Below are 22,496 nucleotides of genomic sequence, written 5' to 3' on the forward strand. Positions count from 1 at the left end.
ACGTGTTAACTATCAGAAAATATCTCGATTCTCAAACATGTGTGTGTAAATGCGTTTTGCACTGGATTGTTATTTGATCTGGATAACGTAGAGTAATAGTGTAATCTAATTACACATGAAACCCCGACTTTTTACTTAAGTACCAGATATGGGTGTCATGCCATAAAATATGTTTATTAATATGACTGACTTTGTATTTAATGCGAATTTAATAGCCTAACAATACTGTAATTACTACAGTAGGCCTATAACATTTTCATTTTACAGAAAGCAAAGAACATTTACATTATCAAAGAACATTTTCACCTCAGTCTAGCCAGAGTTCAGGCACTCTCAAAAACTCCCATTTAAATTATTCAAGCTGTTTACACTGTGAAATGAATATCTTGCTTACATTCGTACGCACATCTGCTTACATTCGTACGCACATCAGCGAGCAAGTGAACAAAACACCGCGTTTCAGCGATGACTCATCTGAACGTCTCTGATTGGCCATTGCATTCATAAGCTCAACAGAATCGTGTGTGATTGGTTATAATGCAGCGCTGTACAAACGCCTCTGGCTCAGCGCCAGCCAAAACGCGAACATGGATTTGAATTTATCAGCTGATGCTGTGCCGCACTGAACGATCTAATCACACCGGTGTGACTGTATCAAATAAATAAAAAATATTATTCGGCTATTTTTTGTCTTTTGGAAGCTGCATTTAAAATCCACTTGGCTCAGAAATCTGAAGGCGCGCGTGCCCCCTCACTTTGAATTGGCACGACGCCTCAAATGAATGCATTGTGATTTATTATTGAATACCCATAACAGCTTGCATGGTTTATGAGATGTTTGGATTCACAAACAGAATACTGTTCTCCTGATTATCCGAGGCTTTAATCCGAAGGATCTGTGGATAAAATTTCAGGGTCATATCAGAGGAAACCGACTGCTGGGTTACTAAGGAAACGGGAAGAAGTTTGGCTCAAGGCAAGGACCGCTGGAGGTGTTTGGATGTTTTCAACAATATTAACAGAGAGCACCGAACTTCGTCAAGAGAAACGTGCTTACGTTGACCGCATGTCAAACAGCCCTAATCCAATTAAGGCGCAGGCTGCATGTGAATGTCAGGCAAGCCACATTTGTGTGAATGAGGTGCGAGTCTTCCATCTTCTCGTTGTGTTTCGGTGTGTGTGCTAGTCAAATGAAACCTCTACACATACCCAGAGTGCATTAGCACAGGAAGGACGTTTGCAGGCAAAGCAGTTTGACCACCACAAAATTTGGCTTCGATTTACATTGGGCACATCTGAATAATTATCCAATATTTCATAATGAGAACAGCAGGTTTAAGCAGATGCTGTTCATCATATGGCGAACGAATAATACATATTAAAATCTCACTTTCTTTACTTCCAGTCCTGGATTTGCTTACAGCCTTGTTAAAAATGTATTTTATAAGGCCAGCCTATTTTTTTATTTATTAATTTTTTAATCTACGTCCGTTCAAATATTTAACACAATCACTGTTATTTTTGATGTGAAAGAGGCAGATTTCTTATATTGTTTCTCTCTCAGCCATATACTAAACTTTGGCCTTTAATATATATTATTTCAGTAATTCAACTCTAATTGTGAAACTTGTGTATTAAATAAATTCAATCCACACAGACTGAAGTAGTTTAAGTCTTTGGTTCTTTTCATTGTGATGATTTTGGCTCATATTTAACAAAAACCCACCAATTCACTCAACAAATTAGAATATGGTGACATTCCAATCAGCTGATCAACTCAAAACACCTGCAAAGGTTTCCTGAGCCTTCAGAATGATCTTTCAGTTTGGTTCACTAGGCTACACAATCATGGGGAAGACTGCTGATCTGACAGTTATCCAGAAGACAATCACTGACACCCTTCACAAGGAGGGTAAGCCACAAACATTCATTGCCAAAGAAGCTGGCTGTTCCTCTTGTTAAGCCACTCCTGAACCACAGACATCGTCAGAGGCGTCTTACCTGGGCTAAGGAGAAGAAGAACTGGACTGTTGTCCAGTGCTCCAAAGTCCTCTTTTCAGATGAGAGCAAGTTTTGTATTTCATTTGGAAACCAAGCTCCTAGAGTCTGGAGGAAGGGTGGAGAAGCTCATAGCCCAAGTTGCTTGAAGTCCAGTGTTAAGTTTCCACAGTCTGTGATGATTTGGGGTGCAATGTCATCTGCTGGTTTTGGGTCCATTATGTTTTTGAAAACCAAAGTCACTGCACCCGTTTACCAAGAAATTTTGGAGCACTTCATGCTTCCTTCTGCTGACCAGCTTTTTTGAAGATGCTGATTTCATTTTCCAGCAGGATTTGGCACCTGCCCACACCTGCCAAAAGCACCAAAAGTTGGTTAAATGACCATGGTGTGTTGGTGTGCTTGACTGGCCAGCAAACTCACCAGACCTGAACCCCAGAGAGAATCTATGGAGTATTGTCAAGAGGAAAATGAGAAACAAGAGACCAAACACTGCAGATGAGCTGAAGACCACTGTCAAAGAAACCTGGGCTTCATACCACCTCAGCAGTGCCACAAACTGATCACCTCCATGCCACGCCGAACTGAGCCAGTAATTAAAGAAGGAGCCCCTGCCAAGTATTGAGTACATGTACAGTAAATGAACATAGTCTCCAGAAGGCCAACAATTCACTAAAAATGTTTTTTTTTTATTATTATTATTGGTCTTATGAAGTATTCTAATTTGTTGAGATAGTGATTTAGTGGGTTTTTGAGCCAAAATCATCACAATTAAAAGAACCAAAGACTTAAACTACTTCAGTCTGTGTGCATTGAATTTATTTAATACACGAGTTTCACAATTTCAGTTGAATTACTGAAATAAACGAACTTTTCCACGACACTCTAATTTATTGAGATGCACATGTATGAATGTATGTATGTATGTGTGTGTGTGTGTGTGTGTGTGTGTGTGTGTGTATGTTCAAAAATATAATATAAACAAATAAATATGAACAATAAATTATATAAAATATAAATAATGCATTTGAAATATATATTTGTTCAAAATATGTTTTACAATATGTTAACGTAAATACATTTTCTACCAATATATTTTTGTTCACTTTAAAATATATATTTTGCTCTCCATATTTTTCAATCCAAGAAAATACATTCACATTTGAGAAAAATAAATAAATAAATTGTTGTCTATAACACGCATGATGAACACATAAAATCTGAATAAAAACCAGCAAGGATATATTTAAATATGAACATATTTCACAATGTTTTTTTTTTGTTGTTGTTTGTTTGTTTTAAATATAGTATTGAATCCTTGCCTAAATTTAGGCTACTGTACTGGAAATATATTTGCGTGCCCCTGAAATACATTTAGAAATATATTTTGGTGAATTACAGCTGAAACTAATTATTTTTTAAATGCATATATTCAAAATATATTTTGTCCATAAAAACTAAAATTTTTGCCATTCGCTATAACGCCCTTATACTGAATTGCATAAATGTTATAATCATCAAAGTAAACACATATTATTATATTTCCGAATGTAAATTAGTGTCTGACAACATAAAGCTTTGTATCAGAAAGCAAATGACTCTGGCTGAATGAACACTGCAGCAGACCAGAGTTTGAATCACGCTTTTACAGTGTGTTTCACCGTGTTTTTGTTGCTGTGCACCTGTATAGATGTGCATCTGGGTGTGAAACCCAAAATTACAAGCCCACCGGCCCGCTGATTGCCATTTGAGTTGAACCACAATGTCTAGATGGTGGTTAAAATGACTAGTCATGCTTCTGTGCCATAAAACAAGCAGCTTTAAATATGGTTACGGTCAGCATAAGCAATCATCCTTCAAATCTGGCTTCATAGCTGGTGTATAAAAGTCAGTCAGCTATTGTCAAGAGCTTTCAGCACTACCCATAGCAATTCAGCTTCAAATCTCTCCCTATCATTTACTATTTCTTAAAAAATGCATTTTGCCATGACAACAGGACATCATTTTCTGGTATTTTTATCTCCTAAATGCACGAGGAGCTTGAGCACAGTGAACAAGAGAGAAAATATTTGAGGCCTCCAAAACAAGGTACTTAAATGCTATTTTTGAAGAAATTCTTCTTCTCTTTTTACTGTGTGCGTGTTCACAAGGAAAATGTATGCGCTCATATTCATTTGCTATATGATGTGTCAGATGTTTCTCCTAAAATTTCTTTGAAGTAATGTGAGTCAATAATTTTCATACAGCTAAAAAAAAAAAAGAAAAAGAAGCAGGTCAGAACATTTGATCTTTTTATGATGAGAAATGTTTGAGCTGATAATGAGCTCTCTGGCGTTATTTTGGTGTTATTTATATAGTATTAACATTTATTATTTTTTTATAAATAGCTTATATTTTTAGATCTCATTTTAATTTTAAAGTAATTTTGTTGTGTGCTTTTGTCTTTTTAAAATTGATTTTTTTTTTTTTTGTGGGGGGAGGGTGTATAAATTTTTTTTTATTTATATAATTTTATTTCATTTTAAAAGCTTTAGTTAACAATGACACTGGTTTACAGAGAACATGTAAGTGTTCATATGAATTTATATATATATATATATATATATATATATTATATATATATATATATATATATATATATATATATATATATATATATATATAATATATATATATATATATATATATACATATACCTTTTTTTTTTAGTTTGAGTAATTTATTTTACCACTCTTATTTTATTGTAAAGTTTCCAAGGTAACATTTATCATTTTCATTGAAGTTTTCCATCTAATATTTATACTTGACTTCGTTTCATGACTTCATTTGACATTAATATTTTTAGTAAACACTAACAACACTGTTTGACAGATCTTTTCTGAAGCTCTAGTCTAGTCTGGTCTTTTTCTCAGGAGAAACTTCTAAAGATCTACATGTAATCTGTCTGCAGATTTAGTACTGTATTAAAGAGATCTCTTTTATTCCTATGTTTGTTTATGTTGAGATCACCGTACTCGTCCAGAGAACCATCGATCATGCTGTCGTCCTTGGACAAACTCGTGGCCTGGGTGCTGACCGGCTTCTTGGCAATTCTCACCATCTTCTTCAACATGTACTTGCTTCTGATCAACCAGAGGAACTACCGGAAGAGCACAAAGCACAGACTGAACCCGGCCGACTTTATCATCACGGCCATCTCCCTGGCCAGCATGTCCCTGCAGGTTCTCATGTACTTATGGCAGACGCTGGATGTGATCGACACCGTGTGCCGCATCAGCTTAGCGGGAGCCATCCTGCTGGTGCTCATCTTCAGCCTCAAGTTCATCATGTTCTGGAGCACGGCGTTCCTGACCTTCTACTACGGCACTAAACTGGTGATGGAGCCGGTCCACTGCTACACGCGCTTCCAGGAGGCCATTGTCAAACACGTCCACATGGCCCTGGCGGTGATCGTCTTGAGCGGCTTCGCCAATTGTGTTCCATTGCTGAGCGTGCTGACCTACTACAATGGCACCTCCAGTGGACTGAGCGATTGTGGGTCCATCATGCCCACCGACACCACCGGACTCGCCTACGTCTTCTACTATGGGATCATCTCTGATATAGTTCCAGGAATCATAATGGTCAAATGCAGCATTTCCATATCGTACCACCTGGCAAAACATCTTCTGGACATGAAGGCCAGCAGCAACAGTGCCCACGGGCCCAAGCTCGGCACGCAGATGCGGGTCATCAAGATGACTCTCAGTTTGGTGGTCGTGTACGTGGTCTTCCTGATCGTGGACATCTTCACGCAGATGACGGTGGTGCTGATGAGGCGGAACACATTGGCTCTGACCATTCTCTTCGCTAGCATCTACACCACAGTCAGCGCGTTCGTGCTGGTCTACGGGAAGAAAAGCTACTGGAAGGAACTGATTGCAACGTATAACCTCTTTTTAGCCGAGTACCCTTGTTTGAGCAGCATGAAGGTCAAAGAGGTCAAAACATAACCGCATGAGCACAGCCATGGCCACTAAGCATGATAGAAATGATGTAATTGTGTAGCTTCTTGCTATTTTTCCTGAAAAAGACCCAGTGAGAAGACTTCAAAATCTTCACTGCATAAAGAAAGAGAGAGATTTTACATGTACAGTAGACACAACACAACTGAAAACGTCTGAATGTCATTGCATTAAATAAAATACCAAAGCAAGTGGACACTAAACATTTCCGAGATATTAAATGTTAAAAGTGCATTTTTTCTTTGAAAGACCACTTGCTTTTGATCAAATGCAATGACATTCAGACATTTTAAGTGTGGCACAAGTATAATAATACTTCTAAAATAATTAAATAAAATGAAATATTTATACATATTTGCATTTCATCAACAATAAGCTCAGCTTTTTAAACATTTCTGAGATATCCAACTTTAAAAGTGCTATTTTTCTGTAAAATAAAGGTCAGTTGTTTCAATGTATTTTTAGCAAATCATTGATATTCATACATTTTAAGTGTTTAAATACATTTAAATAAAAACAACACAAACATGTATTCTAACAATCATAAATATAAAGTATACACATTTGCATTTATTTAATCAAAAATACAGAATTCACCTTGATAGAAATTATGTAGTTGTGTAGCTATTTTGCTATTTTTCAAGAGAGACCTCTGGGAAGAAGCCTTCAGAAACATAACTGGACCTTCTGATCTTAAAATGGTCTGCAGGGAAAAAAAATGTGGAGTGGACACAACTAAATGTCATTGCATTATAAAACAATAGTGGCAACTGAACATTACAGTGATATTTTTGTTTCAAATGTGCTATTTTTCTTAAAAATAAAGTTCAATTGTTTCATTATTTTTTGATCTAACACACAGACATTTACAGTACACATTAAGTGTGGCTAAAATATTTAAAAGCTATAATAATCTTCATACATTCATAGAAATTATATAGTTAGCCAGTAGCTTCTTGCTGTTTTTCCAGACAGAATGCAAGTTTACATTTCTTTTCATCTGAGATGAACAGTGCGATTTTATAACTCATACTCTCTGAGGTCTGAGCATCAGATGTTATTGCACATTGTGTTATGAACGTTTGCACAATCATTCTGCTCTACTAGTCCTTGAAGGTTCAAGATTCATCTTGTCAACGGTTGACATGAATAAACTAGAAAACATTTGTTCCTTGCTTTTCGTGTAAAGAAACTCCTTTGTGTGCTGAAAGATGCTCCAACATCTTCTGTTTTGAGCATGTGTTCACAGTTCATCAAACATGACTTTTTTATTTATTAAAATTGCCATGCTGCACCACACTGGTTCTTACAGTAGTTTGACAGACTCATTCATGAGGCTCATTAAGCACAGGAACATTAATGAAAGACTCTCCAGCAGTGTTTCTTTCTAGACTAGTAGTCTGAGGGAGATTTAGATCGTGAAAGAGTTACAGATCTGTACTGTAAGTATTAAATGTTTTCTGCTTAGGTCAGTTTCACTATACTCATTCATTTCATTCTTAAATATTACACTAATTTCTGTCAACCAAAGCAAGCATTTTACTGAGTACTGGATGCAAAAACTTCACTGCATCGTTTTGGACCTTTGGATCTTAAAACAGTTTGAAAAAAAGATTTTAAATGTACAGAGGCTAAAAAAAAAATTAGACACAAAAGAACTGAAATGTTTAAATATCACTGCATTATATAAAGTATCAAAGCAAGAAGTAACAACATTGCATTGGCATTCCCATATTTTAAGTGTGGCTCAAATGTTTAAATATACTTTCAAACAGAAGCTATAATCTTTATTCTACTAATCGTACATTTACAATATTTATATTATATGCATTTATTTGATCGAAAATACAGTAAAGCTCCTTACATAATAGGCATGTAGGTCGCACTTGGGTTATATTAAACTAACAAATCAAACGGTATATGAATATCCATTTGCTAATAAGAGTAAATTGAATATTAGTACTTACGATTAATGCGACGTCTGGTGCTGCGTGATTTTACATATTGTTTTGCAGTCAGTAAACATCCATTTTTTTTTTTTAAAGCAATTCGATTTGTAAAATGAGACAAATCGCAGATCCAGATCACTCCACGAATGCTAATTCCCCTGTCCATTCGGATTGTAAAGAATGATACTCGTTGTCTTTTTATATATATATAGTTAGCAATTGCACGTTTTCCTGCAATGTTATTCCAATTTATTTCCCTCCTTCATATTCTCCTCATCAGACCTGTTCTAATTAAGAAATCACGCAAATGATTGACTTTCGGTTCTCTTTTTATAAAATGTCATTTAAACTTTTCACTGAAAGATATTTTTCTGGCAGTGACCAATGCTATTGATCTTGTTAATTTCTTTGTTACATTGTAAACCATGTCTATTTTTCTACTTTACATTTTATATTGGTTTACTTCAATGCTGTTTTCTTTCTTGCAAAAAATAAATAAATAAATAAATAAATATTAAATGCAATTAAATTACATATTTCGAATAAGCAACAAAATCTGAAATGAACTGCCCCATAAATGTTGTTCTTTATGCTCAAATAACGCTACAAAACTTATTTTTCAGTCTTTGTATATCTATGGTCTTTAATGTATAGGCAGCTTGACAGATAAATAAAAATAAATGTGTATTTTTTGACTTTTGAGCATTTTGTTACTGTTTTTTTTTTTTTTTTTTTTTTTTTTTTTTTTTTTTTTTACACGTCGTCATATTATAATTCATATTAATTATAATTCAAATACATTTTATTTTATTGACCACAATTTTATTCTTGATAATTGTTGAGGGGGCACTTTTAATTTTGAAAAAGGTCAGGGGCTCAAGCTTTCTATACACCTGCTAAACACTTCACAGAAGTAAATCATACAGTATAGAAAGTAAGTAATTATTATTTTATTTAACTATTTCTTTAACAGAAAAACGCTTGATTGAAATTAGGCATTTATTAAACTAATGATATTTTTCTCAGTCTGTAGGTTGAGCTGAGGATCTCCATTTCTGAAGGCAAGTTCAAAGTGGTGTTTCCATGGCGATATCTATCAGTGGCATGTAAGATTAAAGGCTATTTAGCAGTCAATCATTTTCCAGGCTTATACAGAGACTATGACGTCCAAGCTTCACGTAACAACCACTTTCCAGCATGAGGTCTATGGAGAAGAGGACAGCGGATATACTATACTGGTCTGCCATCGAACAAAACGAACAACAGCAAATTATATTGTCAGCATCCAAAATTCCAATGGAAAGACAACAGATATAAAAGACATAAATGATTTCCAGCACTGAATTCCGGTCTAGAGGATACCTGACTTTGTGTGCCTTACATCGTTCAGCACAACACATAGAAGTGTCCATTTCCAAAAAAAAAAACAATGGAAGACAAGAAAGAGCGTCACCTTCACAGGCGAGATTATTCCGTATGTAATCTCCAGCCTGAGGGACGGGAAAGAGCTTTCATCTGCCGCTGATTCGACTTTCATCTACCACATCCATTTCTGGCCGCTGAGAGAAAACAGATGTCAAGAGTATAATGTCATCCTGCGGCATCTTAAACTCAGGAGATGACCAGTTAACACGTGACGGTCAGGGGTCTGGATGACTCAAGAACATAATTTAAATCAGATCACTGTGACAGGTTACACTTCATTCCACAGTATAGGAATACACCAGTATAGGCATTTAGATATATATATATATATATATATATATATATATATATATATATATATAGATATATATATATCTATATATATATAGTATATATATATCAATATATCACACAAAAATATCAAATATTTAGTAGCCTATATTCACACACAAAGATTGCCGAGACCTGATCACCCACAGATTTTCTCGCGGAATTGGGCTTCTTTGACACATAGACTGTATAAAAAACTTTTCACTGAAAGATATTTTTCTGGCAGTGACCAATGCTATTGATCTTGTTAATTTCTTTGTTACATTGTAAACCATGTCTATTTTTCTACTTTACATTTTATATTGGTTTACTTCAATGCTTGTATGCTTCTTTCTTGCAAAAAAAATAAAATAAAATAAATAAATAAATAAATAAATATATATATATATAAATGCAATTAAATTACATATTTCGAATAAGCAACAAAATCTGAAATGAACTGCCCCATAAATGTTGTTCTTTATCCTCAAAAATTATAATTGGGCTTCTTTGACACATAGACTGTATATAAACATGGATGTAGTGTCCGTGACGTCACCTGTAGGTTTCTGAAGAGCATTTTTGAAGCCTAAAGTGGGCGGAACCGACCTTCATCATCTTGACAGCCATCACTCCTGGATAATCAAAAATGGGCAAAGAGGCGGGACGTTGGTGGAGCTGGTTGCTGAAACCAGCTCAATGGTGGAGCAATCCACCTGTCACTCAAGTGGCCACGCCCTTAATTATGCAGAACTTTAAGGCTTTATATAATTTAAACGGATAAGTAATAAAAAAATAAATAAATAAATCACGCCCCTCACAGTTGTCATGAAGGGAATTATTAGCTATATAAATTATCTAGATCTATAAATAAGCTTTATAGACCAAAACCACTTTTTGTAGCAGGCTGTAAACATATATATATATATATATATTTTTTTTTTTTTTTTTTTCTGCTGTAAAGTTAGGCATTTTAACATTTGGGGTCTATGGGATTGATTCCCTTTTGGAGACCAGTCGATGAAATGCAGTTTAAGTCACCTCCGTGTTGGGTTCAAGAGAGAGACCGGAAGGTTGCCGCTTGGCTTTAACACTGTTGGCGTGGGTCGAAACGACCCAGATAACATCATATTTAGCCCCTGGAATGCAAATTTTTGCCATGGGAACAGCCACAAAAAAAAAAAAAAAAAAAAAAAAAAGTGTATTTTAGAGTAAATTTGATTGACTTAATAGCTATAAAACTCCTTAAGTGAAAAACTAGTAAACAGTCCAAGATTTCTTTTGCCACTTTTATTCAAACTGGAGTGCAAAAATTCTGAAATAACAGTTATGATTGATTGTTTTCCATTGGTTTTCATGGGTTTCTGCCTGCAGTGGCGAAAACCGTCCACTTAGACTGAAAAATATACGTAATTACTTTAAAAATGCATGCATTTACTATACTAAAAAAGTGTTTGAATGTTGAAATGATCCATGTAGGCCAGAATAACCTTGGTTTGTATTTTTGCTCAAAATGAAACAAATTAAAATAAAATATCACTATTTCATTCATTTAATTTACAGCTTCAAGTTTAAATAATTCTGCAAAGAAAAATTCTATATTTACACCTACAATCCCTTTAAAAAACATTGTTTTGGTTTTCCATGGAATTATGTCAACTTTCTGTCACATTTGTTCTGATAATTGTGCGATTTAATACAGAATGTACACAACATTTCATGCAGAAATAGAATTTTCCATGACTTAAATATTACAGTATATGAATTAAATATTACTATATTTGCAAAAAAAAAAAACAATCTTAAAATACAAAACTATGCAACCTTTATGAAAATTACCTTATTATAAAGAACTCATTACAAGAATAAAACAATGCTGACGGACCCAGTGTAGTTTTTAAACCAGTGAACCTATAAGAATGATCCTGCTATTCTGATATCTTTATGTAATAATTTCATTACTGAAGTGCTGCATTCAACAACATGACAATTAATAATTTAAAACATCCAAAGATGCAGCCGCATTTTATCACAAAGAATAAAGACAAATGTTGAATCACAAAAGTAAAAAAAAAAAAAATTTAAGATAAAGAATTTAAAAATATCATGAGCAAAAAATACAGTGTACAAATACAGTGCATGCACTACTGAAGTGTGATATTCTGACTTGAGGTAAATGAACAAGCAAGCCCTAAATCTGACTTGGTGATCTCAAACCTCACTGCCGTGTTTCACAGAGAAATTTATGTTGCTCCAAACTAAAATGTACCGATCCATGAACTACCACGCTTTACCTAGGTGACATTTAAAGGAAACATTCACACAAAAATAAACATTTGCTGAAAAATACCTCATCCTCAGTGCATCCAAGGTTTCTTAATCGTAACAGATTTGGAGAAAAGTAGCATTACATCACTTGCTCATCAGTGATCCTCTGCAGTGAATGAGTGTTTGTTTGTAAGAAACAAGTACATCATTAACAGGTTTTAACTTTAAACTTCTGGCTGAAAGTTCATACTCCAAAATATAGCTTTCTCCAGTGAAAGAATCATCTCGACTGAATCAGGAGAGAAATATGCACAGATCAAGCAGCATTTACAAGTTAATACAGTCCATAATAGTTCTAAACAGATATGTGGGTGTATTTTGATGTGAGAGGACAAACAGAGAATGGACTTTTTCACTGGAGGAAACATTATTATGGTCTCGTATTTTGGCCAGAAGCAATGGTTTAAAGTTAAAATGCTTTGATGATTTTTTTTTTTATTGATAATTAGTAAATTGATGGACTGGACTGGAGTGGTGTGGATTATTGTGGTGTTTTTATCAGCTGTTTGGACTCTTATTCTGACGGCACCCATTCACTGCAGAGCATCCACTGGTGAGCAAGTGATGCAATGCTACATTTCTCCAAATCTGAAACAAACTCATCTACATCTTGGATGGTCTGGGGGGTGGGGGGGGGGGTAGCAAATGTTAATTTTGGGGTGAATTATTCCTTTAAGTGTTGAGACAATAGGTAACATTCCTGAATTCAAGCACATCTTTTTGCAATCATGACAAAAATAAGTTTAGACTTTATAAATAATTTCTTAAAGCCTGCAGTTTTGTACTGCATCTTCTGCATTCTCTTCAGTTAAATTTAGTTCACATGCTTTTTTAAAAGTTTGGGATTTTTTTTATACAAATATTGCTCTCTAGAGTGAGGAAAAAAAACAACTCCATCAAGAGTCTTTTCTTGCTTAAGGGGAAGAGTAATGCAAACTGTGCAAGAAGTACAACTACAAAAGATTTAATGTGAATCCTGACAATAATGAGCAATGTGCAAAGTGAATTTGTGCACAGAACTTCATTAACTTTAAATATCTCTATTTATAAGGCACAGATACAGGTTGAGATAAACTAATCCAGTGGATGTGAGGCTGATTTAAACTTTGAACAAACCAACCAACAAACGGTTACGTTCCTGCCCAGCAGTTATGAATAAATACACACTGGAGGTCCATTTCCAAATAAAAAAAAAAAGAATGCTTTATCAGGATGAAACTGCTGTTGTGCTACCAAAAATAAATTATAAACAGGTCTAATCAGAAATCCCAGAAAACCATGACAAACTCTCAGCGCTGAATTTTTTAAAAGAGGAATAAGAACCATTAAGAAGTGTTTTTCACAGCACGCAATTATCTGAGACACGGTACCGCGGGCATCTGCTTCTGGATTCAGGAGAACTGGAGGGTCTTTACTGTGGATTGCTCTCACTGGTGGAAAACATGGACTTGCGTGTTTTGGGTGGCGGCGGTGGAGGCTTGTTTTCAACTTTCGACGGTAAAGGAGGCGTGAACTACAGGTGAAATAAAAGACGAAAAGCATTTTAGCTTTCTATAACATTTATATTTTTGTCAAATTTAAGATAAAAATACAGATAAATGTACAAAGGAAATTGTAAATTTACTGCTAATAATCGAGCTATTTTCCTAGTGCAGACTGTGCATGCTGTCTTACGTCAGAGGTGGAGTTATAGATGCTCTCACTCTCGTGAGGGTGTTTTTTGGGTGGCATCGGTGGAGGGGTGTTCGTGGTGTCCGGTGTGCTGAAGACACTCTCGCTTGGGAGACACGTGTAACCTGCGGGACAATGATCAATATGAGGTTTAATAATGTTTATACTGATGTGCTGTGTGCAGGAGCAGTGTGCTGGATGATGGTGTTCTTTGTATTCAAAGTGTCCTTAAATCCCTGTAAGAATTTTCAAACGTTTAATCCAATTTTTTCATTAAAAAAAAAAACATAAACAAATATATAAATAAAAAAAAAAATATACATAAATATATAAAATATATATATATATATATATATATATATGAAATGTATAAATCAGTGTAATTATTTGTATTATTTATATAATATGTATTAATATTTTAAATTAGGTTTTTATGTATTCGGTTTTCATTTTAATTTTAGTTTAACTTTTAGTAATTTATAATTTCAGTATCATTTTTTTAAAATAAATTGACACTTTTATTCACCAAAGATGCATTAAATTGTTCAAAAGTGACAGTAATGATTGTTACATTGTCACAAAGGATTTCTATTTCAAATGAATGCTGTACTGTTTAAACTAAATTCATCAAAGAAGCCTGAAAATGATCTTTCCACAAAATAATTCAGGAAATTTCCACTTTCCTGAAAATTATGAAGCAGCAACTGTTTTCAGCATTGATAATAATAATAAGAAACAAACTAGTATATCAGAATGATTTCTGAAGCATGATGTGACACTGAAGACTGAAGTAATGATGCAGAAAAAAAATCAGCTTTTCATCAAAAGAATAAATTACATTTTAAAATATATTCAAATAGAAAGCAGTTATTTTAAACTGCTATAATAGCTCATTTTTTACTGTATTTTTTATAAAATAAATACAGCCTTGATGAGTACAAGAGACTTCTTTCAAAAACCAACCCCAAACTATTGAATGGAAGCATATATTGAAAACTATTTTATTTTAAAGAAGAAGTACTGTAGCACCATGGCACAGTGATGGTAGCATTACCATATTCATGCACCATGGTAAAGATAAACCATAGCTCATGTCAAAAAACAAACAAACAATCATGCGTCGGATGTGTGTTTGTGCACTCACTGCAGCTGCGTGGTGTGTGCGGTGAGGCAGGCAGAGGGCTGAGAGGGTTGTGTAAACTCAAACTGGGTGATTCTCCATGAAACAGCGACAGCGCGGGTCTCCGGTCTCCTATCGTCAGACTTTTAGGCCTTGGCTGCTTCTCTGGAGGAATCTGCCACCACACAGACAGCGCATAAAATGAATCACATCTCCAAATATGAAATTAGTCCACTTTAAAAATGTCCTTTCCTACGATTTATTGCACTCAATCCTTCAATGTCACTATGAAATGACACAAATCAACATCAAACAGAAGTTAACATCAGAGAACGGTGAACATGAACACCTCGTCGCTGTCAGCGGGTCGCTCCAGTAAGACCTGAGACTTGCTCATACTCCATTCTTTCCTGTTCTTCTTACTTATCCGATTATCTTCCTCCGAGCGAGACAGAACCGAAACCCTGCTGTCGCTCACACGGGAGAGCAGCGAGCTGAGAGAAAAAGAGACGATCAGATAAAAAAACCAACAACATTCTGGTCAAGCAACACATTTGCTTTAAGGTCAGGTGTCTCATTTTTTTTTTTCTTACAATATTTTTTTCCTATCTCAGTTTAATTCAATTCAACTTAAATTTATTTGTATAGCACTTTTCAAAATGCACATTGTTTCAAAGCAGCTTTACAGAAGATGCATGTGTCTACATTACAATTTATTAATGTGAAGAGACTATACTGTAAGTAAGCCACTCGTGGGTTGAGTGACTCAGAAGTGGAAGCCTCCAAATTGCAACCTGATATAAAACTTTGATATATTCTCCTGAGATCTGTGTCTCTTCACTCGGCTGCCTGTCTTGGGAATGGCTACTTATTTAAATGATATACACGCTTGATTAGCATTTCGATAAGAACACATCTGCTAAAACTGGCAATGCTAACTTAAGAAACACTGACATAAAGGAAGGTCAGTGAACAAAAGAGGTTTTTCAAACATAGTTGGAAACATGACAATTAAAAGAGAAATGCTTTGAGTACCACTGCTTCTGGCTAACATAGAAAAGTCACAATAGAAAAGCACAAACTATTGTTGCCATTGTTTTAATTTGAATCCTGACATTTTAACATGCAAAGGAGGAAACAATAAGATGTTCGAAACACTTTTCCAAGGACAAAAAAATAAAATTTTCATTGAATTTGAGCACTTATTGTTTTATGAATCCGTCACAATGTACTTCCTTTCGAATTTCCGAATTTGTTGTTAACGTTGTTAATTTGCAATTACTGATAAATGACATCATAAATGATATTTTGCCTAAATAAATTAAAAAAAAGCACAAAAAATAAATTCCACATAATATTATAAATTATTATATGTATGTGTATACTGTATATATATATATATATATATATATATATATATATATATATATATATATATATATATATATATATATATATACAGTACAGGTCAAAAGTTTGGAAACATTACTATTTTTAATGTTTTTGAAAGAAGTTTCTTCTGCTCATCAAGCCTGCATTTATTTGATCAAAAATACAGAAAAAACAGTAATATTGTGAAATATTATTACAATTTAAAATAATAGTTCTTAAATGTATTATACTTTAAATGATCATTTATTTCTGTGATGCAAAGCTGAATTTTTAGGATCAGTATCACATGATCCTTTAGAAATCATTCTAATATGATGATTCATTATCAAAGTTGGAAACAGTTCTGCTGCTTAATATTTTTTCAGAACATGTGATACTTTTTTAGGATACTTTGATGAATAAAAAGTAAAAAAAAAAAAAAAAAGAAGCTATGTTTTTAAAATATAAATATTTTGTAATAACAATATACACTACTGGTCAGTAATTTGGGGTCAGAAATTTTTTTTCTTTCTTTTTTTAAATAAAATCAATACTTTTATTCAGCAAGGATGTGTTAAATTGATAAAAAGTGATAGTAAAGAAAATATATTATTAGAATATATTATTAGAATTTTTTTTTTTATTTTGAATGAATGCAGTTCTTTTTAAACTTTTATTCATCAAATATATTAGACAGCAGAACTGTTTTCCAACACTCATAATAAATCAGAATATTAGAATGATTTCTAAATGATCATGTGATAGACTGGATGTTACATGTGACACTGAAGGCTGGAGTAATGATGCTGAAAATTCAGCTGCGCATCACAGGAATAAATTATTTTTTTTTAAAGTATATTCAAATAGAAAACTATTATTTTAAGTTGTAATAATATCTCACAATATTACTGTTTTTCTGTATTTTTGATCAAATAAATGCAGGCTTGATGAGCAGAAGAGACTTCTTTCAAAAACATTAAAAATAGAAATGTTTCCAAACTTTTGACCTGTACTGTATATTACTAGATGTTCAATATATAATACTAGATATTCAATAGATATATTAGATAGATCTCTAACAGATATGTTTCAGCCATTTTTGTCACTTAACTAGTATAGAAGCTCATGCAATATGTAAGTTATGCAAAAAATAGCTAGATAGTATATGAATATGAAACAAGTTAATGTCAGTTGTAAAGAGGCTGTAATCAAAATACAGAATTTTCCCTCCTAATTGTTTTTCAATTTTAGTTTCTCTTATTTTTTTTACCCTCGTAATTTTCATAAATAAACTTATTAGTCATAAATATATTATTTTATATCTTAATTAATAATTTAGTCATACTAACTTAAGACTTAATTAACAAGAATGTTTACTCGGTAATCAAAGCACGTACTCGGACGGCGTCAAACGATGCACAAGATGAGAGGAAGAGAAAAACAGAAACTGAACTTTCCATGTTCTTTCCCACTAGGCATCATTCAATCACAATAATGACTTTGCAGCAAAAAACAGAACAAAACAAAAAACAAGGCAAGTGTTCTGACCTACGCATGACTAATTTGGATCATTTCAACTGCAAATACTCGAGGAAAAACAGCATAATCATTGAAAACTGGTTAAAGGTTGCATTTACTGATTTAGACCCCCCCAATATTATTGGGGAGTTAATGGTAATTAAGCACTTGTTTAATGAGAATCCACTTATCCATCACCTACAAGAGCCAATTAAACATGGAGGTTAAACAGATTAATGTCATGTTTGTCCACTAGCAGAAAGCTAATTACATGGGAAACTGAATCATTCCGTGACCTTTCCATGACCACGGCAACACTGTACTGCGGCAAATGAGCCCTCAGTGCGGTGCTGAAAACAAGGGAGTTTATTTCTAGGAATGAGAGAAGAGGACGCAGGAGATACTGACTCCTGGGAAGCAGGTCTGGAGGAGTTTCCGTCGGAGGAGCCTGAGCCGGTGGAGTGTCCAGAGGAGGCGTTGGAGATAGTGGACATCCGTCTGAGTGTGGAGGACATGATGTACGGCATTACAAAAGACCCCACGCGACTCTTCTTCTTCTCTGTCAGAGAGCAGGGCTGGAAATACACAAGCACAAACACATTTCTTGTTAAAGCATCACATGGATCTCATTGACTTCGACTGTACTTCAATTCAAACAGTTTAAACTCAAAGTCAAGCATTTATAAACGCAAGTTTGGAATTATTTAGTCTCCCCATTAAAGATGAAATATGTCATTTCTGCCCCACCCAGTAAGATTTTTTTATTATAGAAAATAATATTTTCATTCAGCAAGGATGCATAAAACTGATAAAAGTAAAGACATTTATAATTTTACAAAAGATTTTTCTTGTGTTTCCAAAAAAAAAAAAAAAAAAAAAAAAAAATTACAAAAAAAAATTAAACAGCATAACTGTTTTTAACATTAATAATAATAAAAAAATCAGTAAATTAGAATGGCTTCTGAAAGATCATGTGACACTGAAGACTGGAGTAATGATGCTGAAAATTCAGCTTTGCATCACAGGGAAAAACTACATTTGAAAATATATTGAAATAGAAACCAGATATTTTAAATTGTAATTATATTTCACAATATTACAGTTTTTACTAGATTTTTAATTACATAAATGCAGCCTTGGTGAGTGTAAGAAACTCCTTTAGAGACATTTTTAAAATCTTAAAAACTTTTGAACTGTAGTGTTAGTATGTGGGGTTTTTGCTTAGTAAAAATTTCCAAGTAAAGCACTAGAATGCTTCTGCACAACACGTCTGATTTGAATAGTTATTCATGCATTTAGGGCAATAATTAACGGATGAATTGTGTGCCATCTAATAAGAACTGCTTATAGCTGTCTCTGCATATAAACCGGGATGGGAGAAAGATTTTAATGACATGCTTCACCTTAAGATATTATTACTTTAGTGGACCAAACTTGTGGCATACACAAAGAAAAACATCTTAATGAAGAGACTTCAAAGTGCAGGCTTTACTATGTTGTGAGGACCAAATGCACCTGCAAGTGTAGCAAAAACCTGACACACAGACAACAGTCACTTCATTAAAGCAGATCTGTCCTCCCTCATGCAGTCTACAATCTCATGAAAATTAACCTTTTGTTGTCTAAGCGGATTTCAAAACTCCTTCAAAGAAATTGTTAGACAATATCCCGTATGAATCATTTCCTCAGATCTGAAACATTTCCTCCTAGAAACGGCATCCCCTCAGTCTGGCTCTCACAGATGCCTCGATTAGAGTCGACTCACTAGAGTAATGACACCATAGAGTTTCTCCACTTTAGCACGCAGGTCCTGGAAGCAGGTGACGAGTCTGTTGTGAAGGGGTTTGAGCTGCTCTGTAGATTTCTCCCCGTGGATCCGAATCCCCTCATCAAGCAGCGGGATCTGAGACGGAAAAGACATTAAAGCCTTTTGAACATTAAAAATGTAACACTCAACTGAATTGAAGACTTTGATGCTTTTACAGTTCCTGATTTCAATATGACAAAACATACAGTGTAACGGTATGAAAGTGTCAAGAGATTTTGCAATTGATATATTTGCAGATATAATGTGTTCATTTTTTTGCCATCTTTATTTGGCAGCAACTCAATGCATTTAGGCATGTAGACACGGTCAAGACAATTTGCTGAAGTGCAAACCGAGCATCAGAATGGAGAAGAAATGGGATTTAAGTGACTTTGAACATGGCATGGTTATGGGTGCAAGACAGGCTGGTCTGAGTATTTCAGAAACTGCTGATCTACTGGGATTTTAATGCACAACTATCTCTAGGGTTTACAGAGAATGGTCCAAAAAAAAAAAAGAGAAGATATTCAGTGAGTGGCAGTTCTGTGGGTGAAATGCCTTGTTAATGTCAGAGGTCAGAGGAGAAAGGCCAGACGGGTTTGAGCTGATAAAAAACAACGCTAATTCAAATAACCACTTGTTACAACCAAGGTATGCAGAAGAGCATCTATGAATGAAGAATGTCGAACTATGAAGCAGATGGGCTACAGCAGCAAAGATCACACTCATGTCAACTAAGAACAGGAAACTGAGACTACAATTTAAAATTGGACAACAGAAGTCTTGAAAAAGCTCGAATGGTCTCATGAGTATTGATTTCTGTTGTGATAGTAGGATCAGAATTTGGCTAAACAACATGAAAGCATGGATCCATCCTGCCTTGTCTCAATGGTTCAGGGTGCTGATGGTGCGGGGAATGTTTTCTTGGCACTTTTTGAGCTCTTGGTATTGTATTGTGATACAGTTACCATGGTATAAAATTTAAGTCATATCTCCTACACCTGTGTGGATATATAATGCATTGTTTAAATGTTTCAACACAATACAGATCTGCAGAGGTGTCACCTGCAATGCGATCAGGTGTTTTAAGACTTCAATGCGTTCCAGGTGGTCGGGGTTCTTCTTCATGTAGTCCTCTGTGAAAAACGCCTGAGGGGCGAAACAAAAATCTCAATTAATATCGGCCAGTCCTCCAGCAGAGCTAAAGCCTCGAGGCATGCATCAATTTTTCATATTTGACCAGGAGAAAAAGTACAGAGGAACTGTGGAGCACATCTGTATTATCAGGTGGATAGCTTGATTTGGGCTTGACTTCTTTTGGTTAAAAATTAATAGAAGCAGCAGAAGAGGAGAAAGTCTAACCTTCTCGTAGTTGGAAAAGCCACCCATGACAGCTGGGTCCACGATTCCATTGAGCATCATGGAGAGGGGGTGCACAGGAAGAGAGCGGTCACACGCCTGATGCTGCACCAGATTACTCAGCTTCTCATTGGCCAGCTCCATTGTTTCTATGGCATTGTCCAAAGGGCTGATCTCTTCCTACAAACCAGTAACAACACTCCATGGACTATGATTATAAAATCTATTTATGATCATACACTACCTTTTTTAAAAGAAATTAATACTTTATTCAGCAAAGATGCATTAAACTGATCAAAAGTAACAGTAAAGACATTTTTAGTGTTACAAAAGACCTATATTGTGTGCAGCAAATCATCATATTAGAATGATTTCTGAAGATCATGTGACACTGAAGACTGGAGTAATGATGCTGAAAATACAGCTGCGCATCACAGAAATAAATTTTATTTTAAAATATATATTTATATGATGAAAGATTACAAAGACAGTAACATGCACCAATAAAATGAGCACAATTAGGTACATTTGTGAAGAAAGTGAACAGGATTCATTTTGATGTCATGATGTCTTTAGGACGAGTAACTCACCACCGACATGGATTTCACTTCAAACCACTTGAGGATTCCTGGAAAGCGGTATGCTGTGATAAAGGTGGTCCTTTCGATCCACATGGTCTGTGAGGTCAGAGACAGAGAGACACATTTACACAGAGGGGCTTCAAGAGCCGAAGGTTAATCATCTCCATTTATGAGCAATTATATAGAGCTGAATTACAGGCTCTAGTGAAATGGTCACAACAACATTCAATTTTATATTGGCAATAAAAGCGATATTTCAGTGTTAGTGCGTCCACTTTCGTTTAAAAGAGTTATCGAAATCATTATCATCAGGGTTTGACAATCTGAACATTTTTAAAAGACTGCCATGTCCTTGGTTATTATTTACCTCTTACAGTAAATACTTAGAAACCTTTGAAAGGACCAAAATGATAAGGATCATAGTTGTAAGTTTTTCCAACCAAAGGTAAAGTTCACAATGGGGTCACATATCATGAAATTCAAGAATGGGGGATAATGGTTGATATTTTATTATTATTATCATTATTATTATTATTAAAGGGATACTCCACCCCAAAATTAACATTTTGTCAATAATCACTTAACCCCATGTCGTTCCAAACCCGTAAAAGCTCCGTTCATCTTCAGAATACAATTTAAGATATTTTGGATGAAAACCAGGAGGCCTGTGACTGTCCCATAGACTGCCAAATAAATAACAGTGTCACGGTCAATAAAAGGTATGAAAGTCGTAGTAAGAATACTCCATCTGCCATCAGACGTGCAATCTGGGTTATATGAAGCGACGGGAACACTTTTTGTAAGCGAAGAAAACATAAATAACTTTATTCAACAATTCCTTTGTCAACAGTCTCCTCTGTGTCTCTCGATATCACCGTATGCTGCTCTTCTGTATCATCTGCACCACAAAGATGTGCTGTTTCTACATGTATTTAAAGGGTTAGTTCACCCAAATATTAAAATTATGTCATTAATGACTCACCCTCATGTCGTTCCAAACCCGTGAGACCTCCGTTCATCTTTGGAACACAGTATAAGATATTTTAGATTTAGTCC

The 22,496-nt window shown here is 34.7% G+C and overlaps 2 protein-coding genes across 2 annotated transcripts in view; one reads left to right on the forward strand and one right to left on the reverse strand.

Moving 5' to 3' along the window:
* Positions 1 to 4,915: 4,915 nt before the first annotated feature.
* Positions 4,916 to 6,076, forward strand: LOC109082523. The gene has a single exon (XM_019097383.2). It carries the CDS (start codon positions 4,995 to 4,997, stop codon positions 5,988 to 5,990), a length of 996 nt encoding a protein of 331 aa, XP_018952928.2. The 5' UTR covers positions 4,916 to 4,994; the 3' UTR covers positions 5,991 to 6,076.
* A 6,562-nt stretch (positions 6,077 to 12,638) lies between these two features.
* The window catches only part of LOC109060391 (dedicator of cytokinesis protein 5-like), a 43,247-nt gene continuing 33,389 nt past the window's right edge, over positions 12,639 to 22,496 (reverse strand). The window contains exons 36-44 of the mRNA XM_042761657.1: positions 21,450 to 21,536; positions 20,863 to 21,039; positions 20,566 to 20,649; positions 19,459 to 19,596; positions 18,102 to 18,268; positions 15,154 to 15,298; positions 14,829 to 14,979; positions 13,688 to 13,809; positions 12,639 to 13,526 (exon numbers count right to left, since the gene is read on the reverse strand). Of these exons, the coding sequence (XP_042617591.1) occupies positions 13,425 to 13,526; positions 13,688 to 13,809; positions 14,829 to 14,979; positions 15,154 to 15,298; positions 18,102 to 18,268; positions 19,459 to 19,596; positions 20,566 to 20,649; positions 20,863 to 21,039; positions 21,450 to 21,536 (1,173 nt within the window). The 3' untranslated portion in view covers positions 12,639 to 13,424. The remainder of the gene's footprint in view (positions 13,527 to 13,687; positions 13,810 to 14,828; positions 14,980 to 15,153; positions 15,299 to 18,101; positions 18,269 to 19,458; positions 19,597 to 20,565; positions 20,650 to 20,862; positions 21,040 to 21,449; positions 21,537 to 22,496) is intronic.

Source organism: Cyprinus carpio, chromosome A8 (assembly GCF_018340385.1).
Source record: "Cyprinus carpio isolate SPL01 chromosome A8, ASM1834038v1, whole genome shotgun sequence".
NCBI lineage: Eukaryota > Metazoa > Chordata > Actinopteri > Cypriniformes > Cyprinidae > Cyprinus > Cyprinus carpio.

Coding starts and splice junctions, on each gene's coding strand:
- LOC109082523 (XM_019097383.2), top strand. CDS start 4,995: ATGTTGAGATCACCGTACTCGTCCAGAGAACCATCGATCATGCTGTCG.